Source organism: Penicillium taxi (genome assembly GCF_028828555.1).
Source record: "Penicillium taxi strain IBT 34144 chromosome Unknown utg000004l_segment0_segment0, whole genome shotgun sequence".
NCBI lineage: Eukaryota > Fungi > Ascomycota > Eurotiomycetes > Eurotiales > Aspergillaceae > Penicillium > Penicillium taxi.
This window is the reverse complement of record NW_026643206.1, coordinates 3,392,075-3,413,999: the sequence shown is the minus strand read 5'-3', so window position 1 is coordinate 3,413,999 and position 21,925 is coordinate 3,392,075. Positions and strand designations below refer to the sequence as shown.

Genomic DNA, 21,925 nt, shown 5'->3' with positions numbered 1-21,925 from the left:
TTGGTCTCTATGCCATCCAGTCTGAAAGAATAAATTAAACATTGAATCACATTTTCCAATTCTATATAAATTCTAAGTGAATGACATATACCAAAGCCTGCTGTTAGTAATAGTATATCTCAGAGAAATGTTCTACAGCCTACATGCATTTCAAGGTTACACTATGCTTACCATCTGCTTCTGATCCTGCAGCGCGTGCGCTCCAACCTACCTACTAAATATAAAATACCTAAAACTAACAACACCGCATGACTGCGCGTGCGCTCCTGCCTACCTAATATAGATGTAGAAATAAAACTAACCAACTAGTCCAGGGAGACTGGCAGATAATGCTGAGAAGAGGGTGCGACAACAGCCATGGATCTCCTGAGGCTTGAACTCAGATTCCTGGGAATTGGACTCTTAGGGTTTTGGCTCATGAGTTCCAGACTCGTGAGATTGGCGAGTAGTATTTGGAACAAATCTAATGCCCACATGGAATGTAGATAATATAGCTGACCGCGTTGACCATGCGCCTACTCGTGCTGCTGTAAAGAACTCAAGCTTTCGCTCTCCAGCGACTCCACCATCCTGATGCAGACTGCACTTGAGAGGAGCACGATTGAGAACCTAGTGCGTGTTTCGTGACGCTGACCAGGTCATGCGGTTGAGATCGATCTGCTGGAGGGTCCTCTGTACTAAGCGTCAGGGACTACCACGTCTGTCAACAATGGTATCCCTCGGTGAGCCTAGACAATTGTATGATCGACAAAAGTCGAGTGGATGCAGGGAATTCATGGCCTCGCCAGCATGAATCAGCAAGATGGATCGGTCCAAATCTCCTTGCGAGGAGTCCAGAGCAGTTCAAAATCTCTCGCAATCTGCGAGCAGTGTAACTTACGACACCGCCTCCCTGTTTGGGTGGATTGGTGTCCAGTGGGCCAGATGTATCTTGCAGATTCTTGAGTTCGTGCTCCTCTGAATACTTCTGCTGCGTTGCGATGCCGATCTTGTGCATTTCGGTCAGAGCGGAGGTAAGATCCGTATGGGTGCCAAATCAAGGAGTCACGCATTACGCTTCTTTTTGGTCATTGTACCTAGAAGAAGCTTTTCTTAGAACGCCTCTCGCCACCTTTATAATTGTTGTTCTCTCTGTTCTCGGTATCAATTCCATTGCTTTCCGCAAGTGGCGGATGTCAGAGGCGTGATGTTAGGATTGGGGCCTCTTGATTCCATCTCTGTCGCAGTAGAGACAAGCCCTGTATAAGCGATAAATCAAGAAGCCAATAATTTCTTCTTGGTCATGGATGTACTCCTCCATTGGCCTCCTTAGTCTTGGCTGCTGAAAACTGCTTTCTTCAGAAAATGAGCCATGACCGCCACGATAGAGGATTCCGCGACAGATATTCGGGGTTTCTGCAGTATCCGGGCTTAAGAAGATGGACTGTGTGGATAGAACCTTTTAAGCTTGGAAGATTATGTGGAAGAGTTGGTAAGATGGAATGGAAGTGGAAGGGAGGATGGAAGAGAAGGAATAAATAGCTTGGGAAGCCTCCAGATATAGGAGCTCCTAGGCGCTAGAGACGATGTCACGGGAGAACAGGAAGAGTGAAAGTGAAAGTGAAAGTAAAAGTAAAAGTGAAATCCATGGAAAGTGAGCCCTGGATATTTAGATTGATAACTTGTACAGATCCGTGGTTGACAATCAGGACTTCGTCATAGAATTATAGAATATGTAAGTTCTAATTAGATCAATCTACACTCCAGTACATTTATACCATCACGGTTTCTCTTGAGTAGGAAGATCAATCAATTCCAATAAATACACACATATATACAATATATACACAGACCCAGTGAACGTCTCATTGCTACCGTGAGGCAACTAGATCACGCCCTTGATCAAATCAGCGGCCCGTTCAGCAACTGCATAAATACCAGACTGGATATTTCCAGTGATCTCAAGAGGCATGATACTAGCATCAACAACTCTCAAGTTCTTGGTTCCGTAAACCTTCAGGTTCGTGTCGACAACACCTCCACTCTCCTTTGGTAGCATGGAACAGGTTCCGACTGGGTGGAAACAGGTATACAAGCGCTCCTTCACAAGTTCCTTGACGTTATCTAAGTTGCTCAGGTCATTTGCGTGCTCAGGCTGATGCTTCCCGGCCTTGAGGAGACCGGCAAATGCTCCGGTTGAAGCGACGCGACCCGCGAACTGCATGTGTCGGGCCATCACCTCCAGGTCAATGGGGTGCGAGAGATAGTTAGGGTCGTATACAGGCTTCTCATCGGCCTTTGCAGAGACGATGTGGACGGATCCACGCGAGAATGGGTGGCTGTTCAGCATCATGATGGAAACGTAGCTTCCGGACAGAGTCTTGGTCAGCACGTCGGGCAGAGTTGTCTTGCCGGGCTTCATGTGCAGCTGGGCGGGCAAGAAGAGATACTGCAGCGACGCGTCCTCGGTGTCGAGGAGCATTTCGCGCAAGCGGTTATATTGCAGTTTCAGGCCAGGTGAGATGTCGTCGCTATCGGGGTATGCGGCAATGAGCTTTTCGATCTCTTCCTTGGAGACGACGCCTTTAGCCTCTGATCGTCCGTCCACGAGAGGGAGGTATGCCAAGCTGATGGGCATACCTGCCAGAGGACCTCCATTTGTCTCAGCGTATAGTTTGACAAGTGCCTGGACGACGTTCGGGTCGCGCATGATATCACCCGAGACCTGGCCATCGGCGATCTCGAGGTTGAGACTGGTGAGGGCGTGATCTTGCAGGTTCTCACCCACAGCCGGGTTTTCGATGATCACTGGGATACCGTGCTTCTGGAGAAGATCCTTGTTGCCAATACCGGAGAGTTCAAGCAGCTGAGGGGAGTTAAGACTTCCTCCACAGAGGAGAACTTCCTTCTTTGCGGCGATCTCGTAAGTGCTGTCCTTGGTCTTGACCTGCACGCCCTTGGCAACGACACTTCCGTCTTCTTTGACGAGGAGAATTTTCTCAACCAGGGTCTCCGCGAGCAAAGTCAGATTTGACCGTGCGGCAACCTCAGCGGTATAGTAATCTGCAGCGTATCCTCTCTTACCCAGCTTGGAGTCAATGCTTAGGGCGGGGGTGAAAGCACCAAGCTTCTTGCCATCGATGGGATCATCATTTGTCTCCCAGCCCAACTCCTTAAAAGTCTCATCCCAGGCTTTATTGAACGGTCCATATACCTCTGGGAAGGAAACGGGGATAGGACCTTCAGCCCCTTGGTTGTCAACATTGGTGTAACGAGAAGAATCAATGATCTCCTCCGAAGTCTTGCTGGCAGGAGTGAACTTCTGGTACTTGCGAATGTAGGGAGCGAGATCTTTAGCACCCCAGCCTTCATTGCCCAGATCCTTCCATGCATCAAAATTGGAGTTAAGAGGGTAGGTGTTCACGGAGAAGTTCATGGCACTGGTGCCACCAACAACACGGCCACGGGGCTGAGCTATCTGTCGGTTGTTTGCGTGGGGCTAGTCATGACTCGTATCAGTTATGTAATTGAGTTGAGAGATGAAGATGTCAGTACCTGAGGAATACTCATATAATCCCAATCATAGTCGGCATCACCATACAGCGTGGCCAGATATCCAGGGGTATCAATACGCGGATCACCAATGCGATTGGCACCAGCCTCAATGAGAAGGACCTTATTGGAGGCATCTTCAGTCAGACGGCTAGCCAAACAAAGACCACCAATGCCAGCGCCAATAATGATGTAGTCGTATCCTTCCATTGTGTACTTTAGAATCAGCCTTGCTCAGGAGTACGGAGTATGAAGAATCAAAGTAATGGAACCAGTGGAGCAATCGGACAACTTTATTCCTTAAATGGCATGCGGAAAGTCCTTTTGTTTCCGCGGGGAGGTTCCGAAAAAAGCCCTAATCCGGATATCCATAACTTTTGGAGTGACCAGCAGGTCGATCCCGTATAGCGGCTACTTATTCGCTTATTTTGCTGTAAGCGTGAAACCTTTCCAATAAGATAGTATCAATTTGGCCCCGTTGATACTAGCTCTCATCAGTTAAATTGAGTAGAATACGCTAATGCGCACCAAAATTAAACTAAAAGTTACTAAAATCCTTTAGCCGGTAAAATGGGTCCTTCAACGGTCCCACGCGCCACTCTTTAACCTACCAGAAACCTGGAAACTTGAATTATTTGAATGTACCCCTTGAATAGTTTAAGCCTGATTTATAAAATTCTATTATAGAACATTCTATATACTGACATATGTGATCCTGTCTTAACCTTGGAGCATCTTTCTTCTATCTCAGTGGGAGTACAAACTCTCGATGATTATCTTGTCAGAAAAAAAAAAAAAAAAAAACAAGCTCTAGGGATAATTTGATTTGAAATGCAATTATACAATGTTTTTACTTATTCCCTTGTGCGAGGACAGCTTATCGCCAACACTGTCCTTGTCGCCGGATCTTTTTTTATGGTGATATTACGATTTGTCTCTCAACGGATTCGAAAGAGCAACCTATGGTGGGATGACTTCTGCTGTGTCCTGGCCCTTTTACACACCTTCGGGATGCTATCCATGCAATATTACTACGCTGCTATCGGTATGCGACACCAAATGGCGGAACTGCCAGCCAAAAACCAAATCCTCATTGTGAAAATACTCTTGATCTACCAATTCATCTACTACAACGCCATGGTACTTTCTAAATTCACCTACCTATTCTTCTACTTGCGCATCTTCGTGAGCAAGGAGTTTCGCATCCTCACCTGGGCGTGCATGGCAGCCTCGTTTGCATACTGGCTTGGATCTACACTTCAGGTTTTCCTGCTATGCATACCCTTTGAGAAGAACTGGGATGTATCGGTGCCAGGTCATTGTGGGAATCGGAATGTGGCCTTTTCGACAATTGGAGCCTTCAACCTGATTACGGATGTGGCGATTATTCTGTTACCCATGCGCTTTATCTGGAAGCTGCAAATGTCTCTCTCGACTAAGCTGGCGTTGCTTTCCATTTTTGGACTTGGTGCATTGTATGGAAATCTCCCGACCCCTTCAAACATCTTTACAAAATCTAACTAGACTACAGTATTTCATCCATTACCATCATCCGAATTCACGTCATGGAAGTGATCGATTTCTCAAATCTTGCATACTCAATGACCTGGGCTGCCTTTTGGAGTGTCACCGAGCCCTCTCTTGCCGTGTCAAACTCCTGTGCACCTATGATACGACCTGTTATAAGGGCTGCTTTTCCCAGATTTTTCCCCACTGCCAATGCTGGATATTCAGGCACACCTCCAACTGGAGGCTCAGGCGCCATCCTCAGCAAAAACCACACGTCAAAGATGAATGAGATGGATAGTGAATTTCCTCTCACGCAGTTGGTTGTTGAAACAGGATCGTTGTATGAGGGGTCGTTGAACGACCAATCACAGGATGGACACTCGCAGGATGCGCAGCACCGTCATTTTCCTACAAGTGTTATCGTTGACCATCTTAAATTAGGTCAATGATCACCCAACCTCAGGATCGTTTGGAACATTCCTTCAAGGTGGGCTTCCTGCCCAGGTGGCTGGATTGTATCACACTACATGTCTTTCCTTGTCTTTTTCCTCGTGTCCATATACTCTCATTCTTTCTATCTCAATAATGATACCTACTTACTTGACAACTAAACTGAAGAAACGAACAAGAGTACCCCTAGGCATCTACTCTTCACTATGGATGAACAGCATGATTGTAAACAAAGCACCATCCACGGCTCGGACTAATTTCGTCCGTTCTAAGCCTTGGTACTTATGCATACGAACTCAATTAGGAGAAAGCCTAGACCGAGCTGGAGTGAATACTAAGCTTTAGATTAATAAAATCCTGCATCCTTGAACCCACTCCACCGGTTCAGATATAAGGTCGGCGTTTGGAGCCTTGCGGATTCAATTATCACCCTAGAGATAGACTCATGAGATTGGTTAATAATTTACAGGATCCATTCAAACCTGTTTCAAGCTGTATGGAGTAATCTGTTGATCGCATCCAAGAATGGAAAATAGGTGGGATAGGTGGGACGCGGTCATACGACTAGAAAAAATCGAGAGATGTCGCATGCTATTAGTTTATCCGCAGCAATTAAAAGTTCGCTATTGATTGTGTCTCGTCGCAAATGGGCACGTTCCTTGCGCCACAGAACTTTACTAAGGTTCTAGTCGTCTTCTGAACTGTCTATAGCATAACTGCAGTCCATGGACAACATCTCCTGATTGCCAGCAGGAATAAACTTTGAAAGGATTGAAAGCACCGAGAAATTTGTGATTAATTATAGGAAATGTCTAGAAGTGACCGATAGCTGGCCCGGGAGGTAGGGTTACAGCCTTCAACTTTGAATATGCACAAGAGACGGATATATTCAACTCTTGGAAGGCTCTCTCTGGGACCCTTGAAGAGGACCTCATGATTAGGTATCCCATGGCCCATAATACCGGTATATCTAAAAATCCCTGAATTTCAACCCCTGTCCATCGCACTTACCTGAATATGAGAAAGTACTGGAAAAAAGTACTGGAAAAAGTACGAAGAAGCAGGTATTGAACGTTCTGAATAGAATAATAAATCCTGAAGTCCACGTATCTTATCTACCTAGGGTATACAAATACAAGTACAGGTGTAAGATCACTGCTTAGACGACTAATCAAGTGACCTCCTGATTATTGCTTGGCAACCCACTCATTTATATGACCTTCACGTGAAAAGCAAAGTTCCTCGTGAGACAGTTTCACTTATCAGGGGGTCATTCGCATGCAAGTAAATTTCACTGTCATTGTATATCGACTCTGGTGGTTTGTATCCACCATTTGCCGAAACCCAAGGGAAGATTTCTGCTGATGACATAGAAACAAAGGGACAATCAAAGCTGCAAATCTCGTTTCGGACTTGTATTTGTGACTTTGCGAATTGACTGGATAGTCGCATGAGGAGTCCTAGTGGATCAAAAAAGACCCATATTGTAAAGTCCAGTTCCAATAAGCGTAGAGTGGACGTTGTCTGGAGCATGATTAACGGGTACGAACTCTTAGCACGGTTTTCGCTTCAGGGGATTTTCCAGCAGGCTGTTACGTTAAAAACGGAAGGCTGTATAGTAGAGACCGCCATCATCGGAGCTTTGGAGATATAGAATTCTCCTGATATCAGCTTGCTCTAATTATGGTACTGACCCCGACGATATCCTGAAAATATGGCCCTGCTCCTGGAAGGTCCATAAAACACCGCGGAAGCTGTCCACCAGAACCCATTTGGATTAAGGGGAGGCGTTTTATCGAGGACCAAGTCAATGGACATCGGTAGAACTAAGAGCAGCCCCTATACAAAGGGACCTGAGGCAAGTACGGCGTTGGCTACTTCGTGATATCACTCAGCTACTCTTAGGGCTTGGGATTTCTTCTAAAATTGGTTGTAACGATGGACTAACCAGGTTACATGAAATATCTGGCTCTCGTAATGAGCCACAGAGACTTGATATCATCACACTACTATATGGGGAAATGGGGAAATGGGGTCTTTTTACAACCGTCTCTGACTATTATGTGAAAATGTCTACCTACTAATAAAATAGATTCAATTTACAACCATTTTAAGCTCTATAAACTAAGAATAGTTTAAACCTAAATCGTGAGGGTAAATTGACGGTATCCTAATAGCGTTGGATGGGTTTCATAAATGATGACACTAGTGTTCCTGACACATCGCTGACACTATTGCTTATAGAGCTACCTATAGCACCGGAAAAATCTGGAACTATTTCGACGACCATATTTTAAAAAAAAAATGTATTTTTATAATATTAGTATATAGCAGTATCAATAACCATATTGAGTAATTTTCCAACCTTCTAAGGTTAGAAGGTTCGAACCTTTGTACATTCCCCTCTTGATGATCATCACTAACGCGCCTCTACCTACTTTTGATCTCTCTATCTATGGCTCCTAAAACGGTTATAACCTTGAAACGCTCTCCTCCTCTTTAGCTATGATCATCATTAACCCGATTCTATCTAGGTAGGTAGACTTGATCTATCTATAGCTCTTGATACACTATTACAATATTATCACATTATCGCTCTAAACATATCACTATTATATACATAACACCATTATAGACACTATAGCGGACACTATCCTAGTACAATTTTGAACCTGAAACTATGGCGCTAAGACTTTGGAGGTGACATGGTTGCATGGGTTGTCTTAGTGATGGTTACAAAAAGACCCTATTTCCCTATGTGGTATGGTTGTAGCCCATGGATATGTAATAGGGAATATAATTGATCATAGGAAGATGCTCGTTGGTCGACTGCTCATTTGAATGACCTGCATTACCTTGAATGACTGGTGGCAACTCAATGGCCACTTCGAATGGCTGTGCGTATTGAATTTCAACGCTGTAGAGAAGGTTGCAAAAACCTGATTGCCTATGTTGTGTAGAGAGCAGAAGTCAGCGAGAAACTCCAGCGTAACATGGGATGATGGTAGTGAGTAGGTAGTAGAGCCAGGACCGATGGAAACCTGGTTCCTTTAGTGGCAATGACCTGGACGAGAGACACACTTTGTCATTTTCATTGGTAAGAATGGCCTTCTACCCTTTTCTAGGAGCCATAATTGTTGTCCACCATCGAGCAGCACTTTTATTCACCAATCCAATAATGTCTATGTCGATAGAGCGCAATTTTTCGCTTGACTCAGAAACGCAGTGATCCTACCAACTCGCAGCTAAGTTTGTATAAGCCTCTGAGCCTGCATGCTACTGGACCTCAATCAGCCGGTAAGAGAGAACAAGAGTACATACAAGCGCCAGAACTCTAATATAGTTTGGTGCTCCTTGTTCCTTGATTCCATATCACCATTGTCGAAGTAATTGTCATATAAACTGTAAATGACAGGGGTTAGGACCCTTAGCAGTAATGTTACGTTGGTCCTTTTTTACAATCTGTTACTTGCATTACACTCGGCTAGTTGGGAAGTATTCAATTCCGACGAGGCTGCAGTCAACATCATTTCTTTTTGGTGTAGTCGGCCGAGGTAACTTCGTATATTGCAAGCAGCTTGGCTGGTAACGTTGGGACAATAAAGGGCATTTCTCACGGCAGGACTGATCCTAGAGTAGCTCTATCGTCTAAACCTTCAAGGGCTTCCTTCGCGAACGAATGTCAATATACTCGTGATTCATTTGTCGCAGTATTTGGCTGCAAGGCACTCGGCTGCAGTGTATCGTTAACTCTTGCTAAGAACATGGCATGCTTCTAAATATCAAGGCGATTTGCAGGTGTTCAGCAGTATTTAGAAAGACACAAAATGAAATAAAGTTGGATAATGAGGAAGCTTAAGATAATATAAGAGATGTAAGGTTAGTAGACAGATTGAAAGTAGAGCGCTGAGTGATCTGGCTGATCTACTGGGATATGCGGCTATGCGCTTAATCTGACTAAAAGGAATAGTGATAGGTAGTATTGCAACAAAGCACTCCTCTACTCCATACCTTGGGATGCAAAGCAGTACGTACCAAATTCGAAAAATACCGAACTCGATTCAACGTCCGTACCAAACTTAGTAGAAATGATAGGGTGGACTCTTACCCACTCTGTATTTATCGTTCATATTTGATGTCATACTGTACAGAACCCCCAAGGTTAGAGAACTAGGAATATCCCTTCCATGTCTATCTCGATCTGAGGAACCGGTTACCTTGGGAATGTTATTAGTGACATGATCATAATTTGTTCAGTAATATGGCTGTCAAGTTAATTAAGCCGGGCATCGGGACACGTCCTTTGCACTGGTCGACTCTTGAATAAGACCTACATCCGAAAAGAAAAGATAAAAGCCATGCTAAGACGGTTACTACATAGCTAGATAGATGATCAACAGGGAAATGAAACGATTTTATGTACCCCTTCGTTCGATGTATGACCCCCTGTACCTGTAGCACAATTAACAAGGAATTAATCTTGGCCAGATGGTATAATAGTTTAGAACCAGGCTGCCAGGTAGGTGCAATGGTGTAGCCTATACAAAGCTGAATACATTTCCGTCGACATGGATGTATCAAGCCTTTCCTGGTGAAGCGGCAGCATCGGCCTGTCCCACACAGGTGGTTTTTTCATTCGACAAATCAGCTATTTCTGGATAAATTATGGATATTTTTTGATAGTTCCATTCAACAGAGTGTCTTTCGGATGAATCTTCAATATAAGTTCCTCGAGTAGGGATGGTCAGAATGTAAAAGTGCGAACAGTCGTGGCTGGAGGGCGGAACCGTAGCTCCAATAATAATGACAGGAACTCTTTTCCACTGACACTAAAACGCCACGGATAGAGAAGGAGAGATTGGAATGGGCAACCATCTTCATCTCCCCGGTCAATTCAATCCTGGAACTAAAATCATTGAAATGCCTGCTTTCCTCTGTTCCGGAGCAAAAGCAGGATTCGAGATCTGGAGGTGTTTGTTATGGCAGTCTCGATCTTCATATAATGGTCCGATCTTGCCTTTTTTTGGCTCCACTGTCTCGTCTTTCGACTCAAAAAACAACGATGGTTCTTCTGCGTGTACTGAGCCTCGTGATAAGGCTGGTGACGATGATGTGAGGCCGCTACTAACACGCTGCTGCATATCATCTAGATAGTCGCATCTGAATGGAGTCACACAAGCTGGGATATTGACGAACCCTAAAAACAGAAGTATTTTCATATTCATCCGCCGACCGTGTCGTCCGGACATATTTGCTACTAATTAGCAGATCATAATAACACGCAATCCTTGATAACCTACAGTATAAGCACGACGAGAATCCACGGCCAACAATCTCCTCATATTCGAATCCTACCTACCACACACATCAACTCGCTAATGGAGTTCATCGTGAGCGACATCTAGGCCTTGCCATCCCGGCTCCTTCTCGAGAGTCTCACTGGATGGCAATTACCATCTGACCCGAGATTGAAGACTACATGGCCTGATAATAACTGTATTACTCAAGTTTTAATGGGTTCTTTTGTCTGGGGCTTTCAAAGTGTTCTCAGTGTGATGAACCCTCGGCACTGACCTTGTCTATTTGACGTTGCAAACTTTCAGTTCCTGTCATGTAAAGTCAGAAAGAGGTGCACTTACCTGATACAGGACAAAATCTCGAAGACAAACAACAATAGGGCCAGGATCTTCAAGCCCAGAATGCACGAAATCGGCTCAGGGATTAAAGCACGTCGAGATAGCTTCAGCCATGAATGCTAGCTGTACTGCAAGCATGGAATAAATGCCTCGTCACTATGAAATCTTGCGTCGAACCCTTTGGGGGTATTGGGGTCCAATAGCACCATATCCATGGTCATTGGCAATATGCCATCCACAAGGGACGGCTGACTTCAAACACAAAAGGCTGCGCATATGTTCTTTGAATATCTCTCATAGAACACTACACTCCTGTTCTCAGTTTGTTTGTGGGCTGTTGTCGTTGACATGCCCATCAATAATTGCTCATATGGGAACTTGAGTTTCTCGAACGCGAAGCAAGCCGTTCACAGAGTCACAATGGACCACCGGCACCATGTGTTACTCCCGTACTCCGAGCATACGATTGAATGAGTCAAAAGATGATGACCGTGCGAGCTCGAGGGGCTCGGATTTTGTCACAGTCACGAATAGAGGAAATGAGGAGGTTCGCATCCAATCGATTTGACAAGCTCTGGTCTATAGTGACGAGTGACAGTCAGCATACTGCTTCTTTTCACACATTCTCATATGAAAGTTGAAATATAATTCAAGCAATACCCGAGTTATAGCTGACCTTGACCCTAGTGTCGCTAGGGTCATCCATCTTGGCCCAAGGACCATTTCTCATCACTTGAACTCAGCCATATGCCATTTGAGCCATCATCGGATACACCTGTGTGAATGGTCTCATTCCTGTGTCGTTTCTGATAATTTGATTTGGATTTTCGTCGCTAGCGAGGGCGTGGAGGAAACCGTGAATCGCGAACTCGGACGCGTCGAAGTTGATACGGCAAAGAGTTAGCAATAGGGCCCAGCACGCTTGGTGCAACTGTTCTCTCTGTCACTGCGAAGGTATTATCTCTGTCACTGTGAAATGTGTTAAGAGTGACATCCTGACAGCTGGCAAACTGCAAGCTCACGACCCGGCATCTGACAACCGTGACAAGGGGGTCTGTCAGTATCAACTGGATTTGCTCTAACTCGCTCCTGTCTTTGACCACCAATAGGACTCTCTAATCCAAGAAATATGACGGTGATAAAGCCCGTTGGGCCTAACAACCTCTCTCAGCACACATCTCCAGACTGGTCCAATGAGGATCTCGGGAACCTTCAACTATCCAGCAACAGTCTTGTTTCCAGCCTTTTGCTTCACAGAACAATGGTCTGATCGTTGAAAGATACCGTACACCAATCGTGCGGAAAGGGCGAGATGAGGCAAATCAATTTTTGCGATACCTCATGGATTCGGGAAGATCTTGCAAACAGTCTCGATTATTGGACGGCACGTTCTTCCGAACCGACAGAAGCCTGCGACCTGCTAAGAAAAGAATTTCAACGAGGGATTTCGGGGAAATGAAAGTGGACAACAACAGGGTAATTTGAAATGATATTTGAAAAGAATGAAGTCCGTTCGATCCCGTTTGAGGGGACATCGCCAAGAATGGCCGATCTGGCAACCAAATCCCATCAAGTAGAGAAGCGACAGCACGAGCAAACAACTTGAAAAGGACAAAACGCAATTTGAGTCCATGGCTCTAAAAACGTCCCACATTGATCCTTGTTATCACTCATTCAATTTTCCTTTCGATTTCTCGCGGGTTTTTCGAATCTGGACTTCCTATCCCGGCACTATTTAGAGAATCAAATATTACTGTATGACCGACCGCTCTCTTTGCCCTCCCTTTCGGGCCCTTTCGGGCCCTTTTGTTCTACGTTCCCTACTCTAGACCCTTTTTCAAGATCCTCACAATATCTCGTCCATTTCCCTTCCATTTTCATGATGCTATCGGGCACTGACGCCGGAGGACTGACTACTGCAGCCCTAACGGTTAGACGCCCACCCATCGAATCCCACATCACATTACACCTTCATATTCTTCATTATCCTAAACAGAATCATCATCAGCCCGACTTCCCACCCGTACACTCTGTAGTATCATCGTGGTCACCAACTCAACATGTCGAACCGGGCAGCAAACAACTCTGGTAGCCAGGGGGCCCCATCGCAGAACGGAGGACAGACCAACGGACAGACCAACGGACATGCTTCGAGGTAGGCGCGTTCCTCTTTCGCTAATCCTCATCATCATACTCATCATCCTCATCCCATCTCGTCCCCTCAAGATAGGCTTCTTGTCGTACTTGTTTGTTCTCTGAGTGGGGGAAGGGGCACGGTCAAGCGAGACTTCTCTCTGTTGCCGTGTGAATGTGAATCCGATCAGTAAGCTAAAATCAACTCACCCGAAAACAGAGGTGCCAGCCCAGAACAAGCAAATGAACTTCGCGAGTACCTCCGTACAACAAACTCCAACGACGCTCCTGTTCTCAACGGGCTCATCGAGCTCATCTCGAACGGAGATGAGGAGTCTGTTTCCCGCATCATCTCCGTCATCCGCACTGGTGCCTCGCAGGCCCAGATCCTCGATACTATCAACCATATCAGGACCCGGAACGGAAACGGTGCTTGATAGTGACGACGTACATCCCTCAAGCCCTGACGAATCCGAATCCGCTGAGTTGGAGTAAGGTCTTTGAAGGAGATGGGTAGTGGCATGCTCGACGACGAGGCTGCGCTGACATACCGAGTTCTCTTAAAATGCTTTGCTTGGTTGGATTTGAAATTTATCCGGGTCAGTTTGTGACGAATGGATGAATGATGAGAATGGAAATGATAATATGTCACCGATGACATGGTGATCTTTTGTTGTTGCTTTTTGTTTGTTTCGGTTGAGAAATGAGAGATGCAGTCCAATATATTCTCGTTTGCCGTCTGTATCGAAAGTCTCAACTTTTCATTGGAAAATGGACTAAGCTCCCAAAGAATTTATGTGCCTGCTAAAATCGATAACAGAAACTGGGAACGCATTGGATATACATCGATTCTGGAATTGTGCAGCAATTTTGCCCCTGATATCATCGTTGTGGCGTGACCGACGTCCATGGACAATGACCTCAGATCTCTAGATGCCGAGAACCTAGAGAGAACAACTTAAAAGGACCAAGCCAGTCAGTCAGGCCAAAGAATTTGCCAAGACCAAGATAAGAGCTTGAATGCTCTCATCAGTTTTTGTTCTAAGGCGAGATGAACCCGGTCAAGCGAATTGGAGAAAAGAATCAAATACAGATCCAAAGATCTTTCTCTGGTTCTCTGGATCTGCGAACCCCTTCCAAGGCAATCGGTGTTGGTGCTCTGGACAAATGAGATGACTCGTTGAGCTACGGAGTCTTTCTCCGAGTGAATTGAGCAATGGCATCCAGCACGGGTGGTGGAGCACGGGGATTATTCTCTGTTCGACGGTAACTCTGAGGAGTCCTCCCTACCAGATCCAAAGAACATGACCTTTCTCTTTTCATGAGTGAGAATGAAGTGTGAAGGATGCGAAGGAAATGACAAGCGGATAAAACGGCTTTTCAGAATCCCCAATACCTAGACATGGCATTCTATGGCCACTTCTCATCTTCCGATCCCGACCAGCAAGCAAGTCTCACCAGCCAGAACGAAGGGGTCCCTAACTTGAAGGTCGATTACCTCTTGTCACAACTCACCTATCCTACCTTGTTTAGACACGCGATTCGGCCCGTCGCCTATCCGTCATCCACAACCCGTCAGCCCTTCTAGTCCGCCCGTGCGAAAATCAGAGGCTGTCCAGCCGAAGACAGTACCGACCAAGGGAAATGCTGTTGTTTTCCGACTGTATAGTTCTATCTTGACATCGTATAGATGCCATGCAGTGCCGTGTTTTGGATACCTGCATGTCTGGTAGCTGGAGCTGCTAGCTGACAGATGAGCCTGTTGTGTGCGGTCTCAACTGTGGTCTCTATATGTAGTCTGGCTTTTGGGTTAACTTTGTGAGATGTTGGCTTGTATGCCAGATCTTTTGTACAGCTGACTGTAAGGTTGCGTTTCGTAGACGATAAGGTGGCACGGTACGGGAAGCTCAAATGGATTGTCGTTCATTGTGTAAGCTGTATAACTCCTAGGTATAGGTAAGTCAAGGTTAGGTATCTAGATAGTTTCGAGGTTGGTTGGGAATGATAGGCTTAGTTTACTACAACTTTCCCATTCTAAGCGAAACTAACATAGCTAAGGGAGAAGTGGTAATGACAATGAAATTAACATTGGAAAACTCAGATATTCATTTTTTGGTATCCCCTACAGCTCTATGAATGGAAAATACATTTACGGAGTGCATCGGCCGGTGAAGCGAGGGTACAGTGTGCACTCTCGGACAGTGTGACGCTCACACAGCCAGGCCAGGAAACGCTCCAAACCAAATCCGTAGCCTCCGTGAGGGGAGGTACCGTACCTGGAGACATCAGTTAGTAAATTATCTTGGAAGACGCTGCTGGTATCAACTTACTTGCGCTGGTCAGTGTACCAGTAGTAGGGCTTGGGGTCCATGCCCTCGTGCTTGTAGGCAGCCATCAACTCCTCCCAGTCATCCATTCTCATACTACCGCCAACAATCTCACCAACGCCTGGCATGAGCACATCAACACTCTCAGTGACACGGCGGTCCTCAGGGTCCTTCTTCATGTAGAATGCCTTGATCTCGGCGGGGAAGTGGGTAAGGAAGATGGGTTCGTTGATGATGTCGGTCATCTTGCGCTCGGCAGCTTCGGCGATATCATCACCAAACTTGTGAGGCTCACCCTCCTCGTTGGGGATCTGGTGCTCCACCAGCCATGTTACGGCATCGGAGTACTTCATGCGACGGAAAGGACGCGTGGGGATCTTAAAGTTGGGGTTGAGCGACTTGATGTACTCAGCAATCTCGGGCTCGGCCAGAACGAGGTCGATAACGCGACAGATCATGTTCTCGAGGTGATCAAGCAGATCGTCGAAGGCGATAAAGTCCAGCTCGGCCTCGATGTGAGTGTACTCGGACAAGTGGCGGCGGGTGAGCGACTTCTCGGCACGGAACGATGGGCACACGCAGAACACGTCACCCATCGATGGGAGACAAGTCTCCAGATAGAGCTGGGACGACTGAGTCAAGTAGGCCTTTTCGCCGTAGTAGTCGAAGCCGAAGAGGGTGCTGCCTCCCTCGACCTGGGTCTGCACCATGGCGGGCGGGGTCACCTCCAGCATGCGGTTCTCCTCGTAAGACTTGCGGAAGGCACGTAGAGTGGCGGCACGCACCTTTATCACTTTTGAGGAGGTCTCACCGCGCAGTACGAGGTGACGGTTATCGAGGAGAGTTTGAGGGTCAGCGTCCTTTGCCACGCGGGTGGTAATGGCCTCCTTGTCACCGGCAGCACGGCCGATGACGGTGAAGAAGTCGGCGTGAAGCTCGCGGTTGTTGGGAGCGTGGGCACCCTCGGGAACGGCGCGCATCTCACCGTGAATGGAGAGGGAAGTCTCCAGAGTAAGAGTCATGATATCGTAAGTCTTGACCATGTCGCCTGTCAAGATGCACTGCAGATAGCCGTAGCCGTCGGCCATGGTGATGAAAACAACCCCCTTTTGCGCGCGCATGCGGTGGACGCGACCCAACACACGGACTCGGGTGCCTGGTTCATCGGATTCGGGTGTGCGCAGCTTGACGATGGCGGGGTCGGTGACATCCAGGCGAATGCGCACGGGCTTGGGCAGAGAAGCATCCTCCTTAATGATGACCTTCTTGGCTTCTTCCAGGAACTTCTGGCGTCTGTCAAAGTCTGCCTTCTCACGGATGGCGAGATCCTGCTCCTTTGCGGCCTTCTTCTTGTGCTGTTCATACAAATTGGTGGCCTTCTTTGTGGCGGACTTGGTGGCGGGTTTCCATTCCAGTTTGGCAGCTGGGTCCACATCCTCACCAGCAGCATCAGTCTGAGACTTGCGGGTGAGGTATTGGATGTCCTTGGTGGGAGGGTGCTGGATGAAGGCGTGCAAGAGAGTCTTGTATGGGGCAGTTTCGGTGCCAGCGGCGGCGGCGCCGTCAAGGCCGACATCCTCATCAATGTAGATGGAGGTTGCCATTGTGTTTATATGTCTGAATGTAGACTAGACCAATGGTATGTGGGGGAGGAGCGTAGATGAGGATCTGGATCTGCGAAAGACGAGGTCAACTTATGTATCGCAGTGTGAGTCATAGAGAGAGAGAGAGAGAGAGATAGAGAGACATAAGAGCTGCACCAACATGTCACATATTTCTCTCTTGGTATAGAATACATACCTAACTCACTACCAAAACCTCAATTAACTACAGCTGAATTGAGCCTGGTCTGTAGACTTTTTTGTGGAGGGGTAAATTTGCGATAATTGCGATAAGTTGAAGACATGTCGCTGCCTGAATGTTCAGGCATAAATAGAGCCACGAACCATAACATTCTAGCATATTAAGAGATGAAAGATCCATGGGTTGAGTATACAGTAATTAATTGTCAACATGTCAGTGATAAATAGTAGTAAGTATTCCTCATACCTAGATGCTTTGATATATCTAATATTTTACACTATCAAATACTATACTATCAAAATTAAGTATATGAAGCTGAACTTATTCACATCCATGTCAGGGACGCCCAGTGCTTTCATGATTGGCGGGGATCGATCTTCTGCATAGAACTAAACAAACATAAGGATGCTAACCTTCTATTCTTTAAGTCTTATTCATTTCAGTATTGTTGTGGTTGATCGATAGTTTAGCAGTAGCGGTAGTAAATAGTAGTACTAATAAATAAACTGGATACCCCTTTAATTAGAACCTCCTTTCCATGGTAACTCTCTCTTTCTTTACTTCCCCCTTTTTAACATACCTTGCCTAGATTCACTTGAATCACTTCCTTGCCTTTCATTCTTTTTTCTTCTACTTTTTTCTTCTCTTCTTCTTTTTTATTCTTTATTTTCTCTTGATTCTCATCCACTTCATATTCTTCTACAAGTTCGTATTCCTCCCAATTTCTACTTTTGATCTCCAACATCCACTTTCCCCCCCTTTTCCTTATTTTCCACGTCTAGTCTTTTCACACTTATCCCCTTTTAGCTAATGACTTTATTTTAGTCTCCGCACAGTTTGGACCTCTTTCTTCTTCTTTGCGGGACTTCACATATGTGACATTCTCACCATTTCTAGCCGCAGGTTCGTCCCTTACCCCAACTCAATACCCACTATGCACATTCCTGACTTGATATCCTAGAATACCTTCATTGGCCTTTCTTGTTACTTTCTTCTTCTTTTTATTCTTCTTCTTCTTTTCTGGCTTCAACCTTATTCTTACCCTTTTACCCCTTGGATTCTTCTTCTCTCTTCCGGGAAAAAGAAAAACAACCTCCGTTGTGGAGACAATCCCCTGAATGGTAATGATATTTTGAATCCCACTTTTGAAAGTCTCTCTTCCTCAGGGCTCTACAGGGCTATATACTTGTCTTCATTTGTTTCTGGTCGGAGGAAATCTATCCTGTCTTGGATATCTCCAACCATGCAAACCTCAGATGCGAACAGCTCGCGTTTGAATTATAAATATAACCTCAACGGTGATACTGGTTTCTCCCACGGCGCCTATCATTCAAACCAAAATCCTCAGGGCTTCTCCAACCGATCTCGTCGCATCAATATCCCTGCTATCAATACCGCCGCCACTGGCCAGAACAACGATCTGAACGGTTTCGATATGAACTTTACTCCACTCCTCCCTTCACAGTTGCTAGTTGGCAGCCCCTTCCAGCCCGGTACCCCTTCAGCCTTTGCCTCCCCTCAGTTTGCAACTTTCGGAGGCTTTCCCCAAGCCAATGGCAATGGACATGGACAGAACTCCCATAATCAGCTCGGTAGCCCGACGCAAGGCATGCAGAACCCCGGATTGTACCCCGGGATGCTCTCGACCGATGGATTGAGTGCCTCACAGCTTATGGGTGGCCCTCAGTCCCCAATTAACGGGATGAGCTATGGTAGTGGGTTAGGTAGTCCTTCGGCGTCAGTCTCCCCGGGGATGCTATCGGGAACCAGTCGCACCGTGTATCTTGGAAATATTCCCGCTGAAACAAGCGCCGAGGAAATCCTAAACCATGTGCGTAGCGGTCAGATCGAGTCGGTGCGTCTGCTGCCCGATAAGAACTGCGCTTTCATCTCCTTTTTGGATAGTAGCTCTGCCACCCACTTCCACTCTGATGCCATCTTGAAAAAGTTGGCCATCAAGGGTAATGATATCAAGGTGGGTTGGGGAAAGCCTTCCCAGGTCCCTACTTCTGTTGCATTGGCTGTCCAACAGTCTGGCGCATCACGTAATGTTTACCTGGGTAATCTGCCTGAAGAGACGACTGAAGAGAACCTGCGAGAGGAGTTGGGCAAGTTTGGGCCCATTGATACAGTGAAGATTGTCAAGGAAAAGGCAATTGGTTTTGTCCATTTCTTGTCAATCAGCAACGCAATAAAGGCGGTGGCACAGCTCCCCCAAGAGCCGCAATGGCAGGCGCCTAAGCGTGTCTTTTATGGTAAGGACCGCTGCGCGTACGTGTCCAAGACTCAGCAGCAGAATGCAGCACAGTTCCTGGGAATTGCCCCTGGTTACGCACATGTGCTCAACTCTGCCGACCGAGACTTGATCTCAAACGCCCTCGCTCAGCAATCTGTCGCTGCCGCTGCCGTAGCTACCACGGCAGGCGGCGTCAACAACTTGGGCAACCGAACTATATATCTGGGAAACATTCACCCTGAAACTACCATTGAAGAGATCTGCAACGTTGTGCGTGGAGGTCTGCTGCATCACATCCGATACATTCCTGACAAGCATATCTGCTTTGTTACATTTATTGATCCTACCTCCGCCGCCTCCTTCTATGCCCTGAGCAACCTACAGGGTCTGATGATTCACAACCGACGACTGAAGATTGGCTGGGGTAAGCACTCCGGCCCTCTGCCACCTGCCATTGCACTGGCGGTAAGTGGCGGCGCTTCTCGCAATGTCTACGTCGGAAACTTGGATGAGGCTTGGACGGAAGAGCGGCTCCGCCAGGACTTCTCTGAGTACGGCGAGATTGAGTTGGCCAACACCCTGCGCGAGAAGAGCTGTGCCTTTGTCAACTTTACCAACATTGCCAATGCAATCAAAGCTATTGAAGGTGTACGGAACCGCGAGGAGTACCGCCGCTTCAAGATCAACTTTGGCAAGGACCGTTGTGGTAACCCGCCGCGCCAAGCTGGGCATAACCAGCAGAATCGCAATGGCATCGACGACGTTCAGTCGCCCTCAGCTTCGAATGGATTCCAGAATCTAAGCCAGTCAGGCTCTCAGTCAAGCCCCACTCGCCCTGCTCTGTCCCCTGGATCTGGTTCCACTGGTTCGCAGAATGGCCAACAGCTCCGTCATCCACTTCAGAACGTGTCTTCTCCTTCTAGCGTGTTGAATGTGGGCTCCAACAACCCATTGACCATGTACCTGAACCAGATTTCCGCTCAACAGGCCCAGGATCAAGAGAATCGACTGAACGACCCTATGCTGAGCCTGCAAGGCCAGTCTCAGCAGTCCCTGTACAACAACAGCAGTGGTGAACTTGACTCGCCTTTGCACCATCAAAAGACTTCAAACTATCTGAGTGTTGGTACCTCTGGTCCTGGGCACCACTCCACCGCCAGTACTAGCAGCCTGAGTGTTCCGCGTGCATCACACTCGCGGGCTGTAAGTCTACCTTCCTTCTCCCAGGAACCCTTTGGACCGGTCGCGGGACAACACCTCCGCACCGGCGCCCACCAGCCCCAGAGCAGCTTCTCCAGCTTCTCCTCTGCCCTCAGTGGAATCAACCACCCTGGCTTTGGACTTGCTATTCAGAACGAGAACTCCCTACCCGGATGGGTTGAAGAGGAAATCGGTGCTAAATAGCTACCATTTTCTATGACATGATTCCAATAATTCGACTCAAAATTACTCTTGGTGAATTGAATGGCAAATCTTCTTTTCTCTTCTTTTTTATTTTTTCTTTTACCCCTTTTTTCTTCCTTTTATACACATAGTTCATCTTTGACTTGTGACGCCCATCTTCTTCATGTGCTTCATTTCTTGTATCGGTCTTACTTTCTTCTTTATTTTCGCATCTTTCGCCATTCTCTTCTGAGATTTTTGATATTGTTATATTGACCGCCAATGACCTTTCATTCCCCCACACCCTTAATTCTTGGTTCTAATACCTCTTTCTCTTATCACCATGTATTGCTAGCTGGCTATGAGTCCTAATTCCTTTCTATCTATGTTTTTTTTTTCCTTTTGCTGATATCATTTTTACTTGAATTATGTTGCATCGGGTGGTAGGATTGGATTCTAAATACTCAATACCCAAATATCCATTCCCAGTTTCTCGCTCTTGCCTCGTCTCGATTGAGGAGAGCGTGGTTTGGGCTGATGTCTAATTAGTGGAAAGAGAAATGGAAGAAGAAGTCTATGAATGTTCAATGCAAGATAGGATAGTAGCTATGAAACTCATCTATAGATGTAGCGATAATTTCAAGTCGATATGTAGATGATATCTATGCATCTTAATTGTCCTTTAAGCTCTGGAGGTTGGCTCAAGAGTATTTACATTCGCCGTTCCCTAGGGCTTGGGAGCTTGAAAGTTCTCAAAGCCTTACTACCTTTGGGGCTATGCCCAGGTGGTAGGTACACAGTAACCATTCTGATATCAATAACCTTGAGACTGCCAAATGATAGGTAGTACACCTAGGCAGTCCTGGCTGATAAGTTTGAATTCTTCCAATCAGACATACCTCGGTACGTAGGTAGTC

At 46.4% G+C, this 21,925-nt stretch overlaps 7 protein-coding genes across 7 annotated transcripts; 3 read left to right on the top strand and 4 right to left on the bottom strand.

Moving 5' to 3' along the window:
* Positions 1–794: 794 nt before the first annotated feature.
* On the bottom strand, positions 795–997 carry N7495_006192 (uncharacterized protein; the record flags this gene model as incomplete). Its single annotated transcript, XM_057208843.1, has 2 exons — positions 795–860; positions 881–997. 2 exons carry the CDS (start codon positions 995–997, stop codon positions 795–797), a joined length of 183 nt encoding a protein of 60 aa, XP_057062617.1.
* Positions 998–1,864: 867 nt separating this feature from the next.
* Positions 1,865–3,741, bottom strand: N7495_006191 (GMC family oxidoreductase; the record flags this gene model as incomplete). The annotated part of the gene is made up of 2 exons (XM_057208842.1): positions 1,865–3,478; positions 3,535–3,741. 2 exons carry the CDS (start codon positions 3,739–3,741, stop codon positions 1,865–1,867), a joined length of 1,821 nt encoding a protein of 606 aa, XP_057062616.1.
* Positions 3,742–4,362: 621 nt separating this feature from the next.
* Positions 4,363–5,489, top strand: N7495_006190 (uncharacterized protein; the record flags this gene model as incomplete). Its single annotated transcript, XM_057208841.1, has 2 exons — positions 4,363–5,006; positions 5,063–5,489. The coding sequence occupies 2 exons, from the start codon at positions 4,363–4,365 to the stop codon at positions 5,487–5,489; spliced, it is 1,071 nt and encodes a 356-aa protein (XP_057062615.1).
* Positions 5,490–10,379: 4,890 nt separating this feature from the next.
* On the bottom strand, positions 10,380–10,739 carry N7495_006189 (uncharacterized protein; the record flags this gene model as incomplete). The annotated part of the gene is made up of 1 exon (XM_057208840.1): positions 10,380–10,739. The coding sequence occupies one exon, from the start codon at positions 10,737–10,739 to the stop codon at positions 10,380–10,382; it is 360 nt and encodes a 119-aa protein (XP_057062614.1).
* A 2,447-nt stretch (positions 10,740–13,186) lies between these two features.
* N7495_006188 (uncharacterized protein) lies at positions 13,187–13,696 on the top strand (the record flags this gene model as incomplete). The annotated part of the gene is made up of 2 exons (XM_057208839.1): positions 13,187–13,281; positions 13,480–13,696. 2 exons carry the CDS (start codon positions 13,187–13,189, stop codon positions 13,694–13,696), a joined length of 312 nt encoding a protein of 103 aa, XP_057062613.1.
* A 1,712-nt stretch (positions 13,697–15,408) lies between these two features.
* Positions 15,409–17,190, bottom strand: N7495_006187 (asparagine--tRNA ligase DED81; the record flags this gene model as incomplete). Its single annotated transcript, XM_057208838.1, has 2 exons — positions 15,409–15,535; positions 15,590–17,190. The coding sequence occupies 2 exons, from the start codon at positions 17,188–17,190 to the stop codon at positions 15,409–15,411; spliced, it is 1,728 nt and encodes a 575-aa protein (XP_057062612.1).
* Positions 17,191–18,632: 1,442 nt separating this feature from the next.
* Positions 18,633–21,029, top strand: N7495_006186 (putative differentiation regulator (Nrd1); the record flags this gene model as incomplete). The annotated part of the gene is made up of 1 exon (XM_057208837.1): positions 18,633–21,029. The coding sequence occupies one exon, from the start codon at positions 18,633–18,635 to the stop codon at positions 21,027–21,029; it is 2,397 nt and encodes a 798-aa protein (XP_057062611.1).
* Between the last annotated feature and the right edge of the window lie 896 nt (positions 21,030–21,925).